At 36.0% G+C, this 5,966-nt stretch overlaps 1 protein-coding gene and 1 long non-coding RNA gene across 3 annotated transcripts; both read left to right on the plus strand.

The window, feature by feature from the left end:
- The first annotated feature begins 742 nt into the window (after nt 1-742).
- LOC113311533 (GDSL esterase/lipase At3g09930-like) lies at nt 743-1,473 on the plus strand. Its single transcript, XM_026560363.1, has 2 exons — nt 743-1,036; nt 1,153-1,473. Exons 1-2 carry the CDS (start codon nt 743-745, stop codon nt 1,471-1,473), a joined length of 615 nt encoding a protein of 204 aa, XP_026416148.1.
- Nucleotides 1,474-2,288: 815 nt separating this feature from the next.
- Nucleotides 2,289-5,139, plus strand: LOC113308765. 2 transcript variants are annotated; one of them, XR_003340049.1, is made up of 5 exons: nt 2,289-2,312; nt 2,793-2,892; nt 4,177-4,296; nt 4,377-4,524; nt 4,980-5,139. It is a non-coding gene; the product is annotated as an uncharacterized LOC113308765 (long non-coding RNA). The 2 variants fall into 2 exon arrangements; XR_003340048.1 differs by lacking the exon at nt 2,289-2,312 and having other exon boundaries at nt 2,749-2,892.
- The last annotated feature ends 827 nt before the right edge of the window (nt 5,140-5,966 follow it).

The raw sequence follows: 5,966 nt of genomic DNA on the forward strand, positions 1-5,966 counted from the left end.
TTACTTCGCGATCTATCTTTTCAACCAAGTTACCGTACTTCGCCCTTTTGATTTCGTCGTTGATATCTTGTTGGGTACTCTAGCTTGGTTTTTCGTAACTTAAATTCTTCGTGTAAGTCTCTTCGCTTCTGTACGCATCCCTTTGTACTTCGCGGGATTGATTGGTGACGAGGTAATTCTGACATTCGAATTGACAAGTCCCTGACGGGAATCTTTAAGTGAGATTTTCTAGCCATACTCCTTCCCTTTATGTCCGACATGTGGCGAGCTATTTCGTGTACCCACAGATAGAGTCTTACTTTCTTTTCCAGTATATACTTGAACAAAAATGCTGTTTTTAGCCAACCCAGTACTCTAAATGGATACTACACAAAATAAATCCAGTTTCATTTCCTCATCAGTACTAGTTCTCTTTTTCTTATGCTTCTTCTTATCGGACTCGGCGTTCGCAAAAGATTTAAATCATGGTTCCCCTCTGTCGAAGTTGTTCTTTTCGGGGATTCTTATCTTGATACAAGAAATGACAACTTTACGGTTAGATCATGGAAGATCCCTTATGGTATGACTTTCCCCGGTTTTCCCACTGGTCGTTTTTCCGATGGCCTTATCTTAACTGATTTTCTTGGTAAGTGAACTTAATTACGTGTATTTATTAAATATTATAGACACCGTCCTAGTTACCGAAACAACTATGATGCTTGCTCCATTTAATTTCTAATAAGTACTCTTGTTGCTCTTGATAATGCCATTTCTAGCATCATTTATGGGAATCAAATCTCCAATGCCTTACACACAATTGGACGACTTAAGTAAAACAAAGGTTAGCAATGGGATGAACTTCGCTCATGGTGGTACCGGTGTTTTCAACACATGGATGAAGAAGGAACCAAATATGACCATACAAATCGATACTTTTAAACAGTATATTGCAGATGGAGTTTACACCAAAAGCGACCTTGACGAGTCCATGGCCGTTGTTTCTAGCTCTGGTAATGACTACACACAATATAACGCAGTTTACCATGGCACCCATGAGGTATGTACGTAGAACACCATATGAGAAGAACGTAAAAAGATTTAGCCGTTCATTATCAGTCATATAACATTGGTGCAAAATCACTTAAGAGCTGATTATATGTGCATATAATGCAGGGATATCAAGCGTTTGTTGCAAAAGTCATAGATCAGTTAGAGTTGAATATAAGAGAAATTAAAAAGACGGGAGTGAACAAAGTGGTAATGCTGACTATGCAACCTCTTGGATGTCTTCCTTACAAGGAAAAAACTTTATCCTACGAAAAGTGCGACAAACCTTTAAACAATGACACCATATATCACAACACGTTTCTGCAAAAAGCTGTTCAGAGGCTCAACAAGGAAACAACTGATTCTCCATTTCATATTCTCGATCTCTATAGCGCTTTCATGTCTGTGATCAATAAACGAGGAGGAGGAGCAAACAACTCGCACTAGTGGAAAATGGGTATTATACAACTCATATCAGAGACCCTCATTGACCGTAGTAGGACCGTTGACCAAATATAACAGTCCCTGATATGGTAAAAATACGGACAAAATCCGAGAGTATATTCAGCCATCTCTGAATAGGAAAATATATTTACCATTCTACCATCCAAAACAGAGTCCCTTAAACTGCGATTCAGATCCGGTACTTCTGTGTCATAATTTTTTGGGCCCACGCAGTGTACTGCCACGATTGGGCCATCTGAAGTGAACGGCTAGATGAACATACCTTATCTCTTTGTTTTTATCACTAAGTCTGCCTCACATGTCTCCCTCTCCATCTAAACCTATCTTTCTCTTTCTCTTCCCAGAAACTAAAACAAAAAACCTAGTTGTTTCTCCTCAAGAACATATGGGTTGAATTATTAATCGAAGAAGAAATCTTTCATATCTTTGCATCGTTATCTTCGATCTGAAACCAATTTCATCTTCCATCATATTAACTCAAAAGTAAGTAGTTGTCGGAAATAATTTCTTTCCATCTCAGAAAATCAGATAATTGATTTTTTGGAATTGAAGAGATGGATAAAAATGGAGGAGGGTATAATCTAAGAACAGTAGAAGAAGTATCTAGATATTTTAAAGGTAGAAGAGCTGGAATGTTTAAAGCTCTTACTTCTGGTTAGTATTCAATTTGATTCTTCTACTCATCTACAATTTCTTTTTTAACTTTGGGTTTTTTTTTTTTTGGAATTTTAGGGTTTATCGGTTTTGGTTCTAATTTGTTTTTGTTTGTGTTTATTTGTGGATTGTACATATGGAAGAATTTTTCACGCAGTGCGATCCTGGTGATGATATTTCTTTTCTTTCGATCTTATCTCTATTTACACCATTTTTGTTAATTATCGGCTATTTTTTCATGTTTCTTTTGGGATTTGTTTTTCGAGTTTAGTTATCAATGTTGGTATGATTAGTAGATTAGGGTTGATTTGAGGGGTTTTGCTTGTTAGGGGTTGTGTTTTCTTGATTTTTTTGATGTACTGATTTGACCGAATTAGAGTATTTGATTCGATTTGGATTAAATAGTTGTTATTGTTTGAAGCGGATTTTAGTGTGTTTTAAGAGGATTTTAATGTGGGGATTCAAGATGGGTGACTTTATGTTGTTTTAGATTCTGGGATTGTAGTTAAATCTTGGTATTGTTTCTCAAATTGAGTTATAGTAGTCAGCTTCTGGGGTTGATGCTAAAATTGGGTTTTTAATTGATCATGTTAATCCTTGGTTTGGAATTGTTGGCGATGTAACCTGTGTGCTTTTATGGTTTACAGTGGACAAAAACAATGGAGGTTATGAAACCTATGGATATGTTTCAGCTGCTCAAGATCCTAACATGTATTTTAACCAAGGCTATATTCTGCCAACTACTAGGTCTATATTACTTATGAATGCATAAGATATCTTATAAATGTATTTTTTTATATAAATTGGACTCAATTAGCTCATGGGATTCATGTATAGTCAACGACTAGAAGACTAGAATTTGAGAATGATATCGTGCCAGATTGAATGTGGTATGGCTAGCTAGTCCAAACTGGTAGCTAGGATTATCTTTTAAATTTTTATATGGTAGATTGATTAGTCCTATTTTGGAAAACTACTGCAATGACATTCAAGTGGTGTAGGGTAGGAGTATCATAGCTTGTGGATTGGTTCCTTGTTTGTCTTTAAAATGCGGAATACTGCGAATGTCTCCATAGAATATGATGACTGTTACGGCTTAGGATGGATGGATTTTATTTCAAATACAAAATAAATTCCATTGGGTACTGATAAGCTAGGGATTCTTCATGTTAAATTGGTTTTCCCCCAAATTTATTTAAAATGTCAGATTGTCTCTTTTGATTGTGTGTACTCTATTTAACTTGTAAATCTCGTTATCTAGATTTAGACCATCCTCATTTAACATACATTTTTAATATCATGGGTTTGTTATATGTGACCTAGGTTGAAATTTATAAAGATTGGCAATGCGAAAACTCATGAACTGTTTTTATTTTGTATGTATTACAATTAATGCCTTTTGCCAGTGATATTTGTTCGATGTTATAATTCTTTGATGGTTTTCAGTAGTAGACACTAGATGCATTCTTGTGTTCGCACTATCGGTTCTCTTCTGTTCACTCATCTAGAGTTTAGAAGCACTATGATCCTGGGTGTCATGATGAGATTGGACTAAACTTCTGTGCTAAACTTTTGTCTTGTTAATGACATATTTTTAACTGCCAAGGAAGGGGTTGGTCCGTGTATGGGGGTTGATCTATTGAATGATCACGTGGATAAAAATTTCTTGTTTTCGTTTGTCATTAGACCATGATTCCTACATATTGTGGACCTCTTTATTAGACCATGGTTTCGTTATTATACTGTGATTTCCTACATATTGGGGACCTTTTTATTAGACAATGGTTTTGTCACTAATAAAGAGATTTTTCCTTTAATTTGATTTCATTCTCCTTTACCCTGCAGCCGAATTGTTTAATTTTAGCAATTTCACCTGTATTATCATGCACGTTTGTTGTGGAACAGAGCAGAGGGTCAATCAAATGATTTTCTTTTCTTGTGTTGTCTGGCTGTTCCCAAAATTATACTTGGTTATCTATGAGCTTTGGTGTATTTCATACTCAAATTGATGCATAATGGTCGATTTTGCAGCACTTGGAAACTGTAATCAAGTCTCGCATCCCAGGCCTCCAGTCGCTAATTAATAAAAGTATTGGTGAACTAGAGGCGAAATTCAGTCGTTTTGGAAAGCCTTTTGCTTCTGATGCTGGAGTAAGTCTAGCTTAAATCTCAGTCTTCAATTCAGAGCCTATTGTCTTTAGACCTAATTCACTAATTGTGGTTTTTTGTAGGGTAAATTATACTCAATTATGGAGATTTGTCGTCTTTATGATGGAATTTTCAAAGAACATCTTGACGGCATGTATGTAGATGGTAGATTGGAATGTAGCTGGTGTTACTTTCTGGTAGATTGGAATGTAGCTGCCCCGGCGCACACATGTGAGTTGACAACAAAACTTGAACCTCCTTTTGTGATTTGATTGTGAGTTTTATCTGTTGCCTTAGAATGATCTATTTGTCCCCCTGTGATGTTGTTACTTACAAAAAAAAAACATGAGCTTCCAAAGGATTCAACCCATTTCTTTGTATCATCCTTCCATTGCCCTGAAGCTCTTCTTTTGTTTCAAGCTTGTCCTTTCGTAGTCATGGTTGTGAGATAACTTTCCTGCAGTGTGTGGCAAATACTTCATGTCTTGATGGTCATCTTTACCCCAGATAGTATTATTAGTTGTTAAGTTACATATGCTTCTACTGGAGGGCAGTTTGGAGTCCAGCTCATTGATTGAATTCTGTAACATATTACATAACTTATTTTTGATAATACTGTCATATCTTAACTTATTTTGCTCTACCATGTAAGATGAACTAAACGAAGTTGTTGATTTGCTTTGCAGGAACGATGTTCTTTGTCGTATGTGAACCAGGGACAAACACATGGATGCTCTACTTGATATCAATCATGAAGTATTGGCTAAGTTCATCGTCATCGGAGGTGCTTATCGTTTTATTGTTTAAAATGTTGTTGTTAGAACTTACTAGCTAGCTCAGGCATGTATTGTTATGAACTCTGAATTTCATCCTTTTTTGTGTAGTTTTAAACCCAATGGATAAAATGAATGAATGTTGAATTCACAGTTTGAGTTTAAATTTGAAGTATCATTCGAAGTTCAGTTAAAATTGAGTTGCATTTGAATTTCAGTTCAATTTTAGGTTGCATTTGAATTTCAGTTCAATTTGAAGTTGCATTTCAATTTCAGTTTGACTGTAATTTGACTTGACTGTAGTTTGACTTAACTAGACTTGACTTGACTGTTTCACTTAAATACCAGTAAGATTAATCCAGATTCATCCATTCAGACATTCAGCTGATCTGAATCTGATTTTTTTATATTATAATTCAAATCTACGACCAATGTCGCGGGTCAATGTTTAGTTACTGTTAGAAACGGTCTCTGTTCAGAGACCCACATCTTAGGGGTCGTTCAATTAAAAAACGCTTTATAAACGACCTTTTCAGAGAATCCTACAATGGGTCGTTTAACTCGTATATATGACGTGTCCTGACAGTCGCGGAATTGTTGTTTTCCACTAGTGTCGGGTGTTGATAAAATAGGAAGTGCCGACTCTGGGAAGCCGTTATTGAAGCCATGTTGTACACCTACTGCCCGCAAAGCTTTGTGTGGGAGTGTTGATGTAGGATCAGAATCTCGCAACAATAATATTTCAGCGAAATTATTAACAACACAACACAACAGTGTCGCAGAACAATTTCAGAAACGATATAATAAACGATGTCAGCTAAAATCATGAGAAAAATGTGATGATCCTGCGAAAATTAGAGAGTTTGCGAGATTAACATTTGTAAGGTTGCGAGAATGTCG

Source organism: Papaver somniferum, chromosome 9 (assembly GCF_003573695.1).
Source record: "Papaver somniferum cultivar HN1 chromosome 9, ASM357369v1, whole genome shotgun sequence".
Taxonomy (NCBI): domain Eukaryota; kingdom Viridiplantae; phylum Streptophyta; class Magnoliopsida; order Ranunculales; family Papaveraceae; genus Papaver; species Papaver somniferum.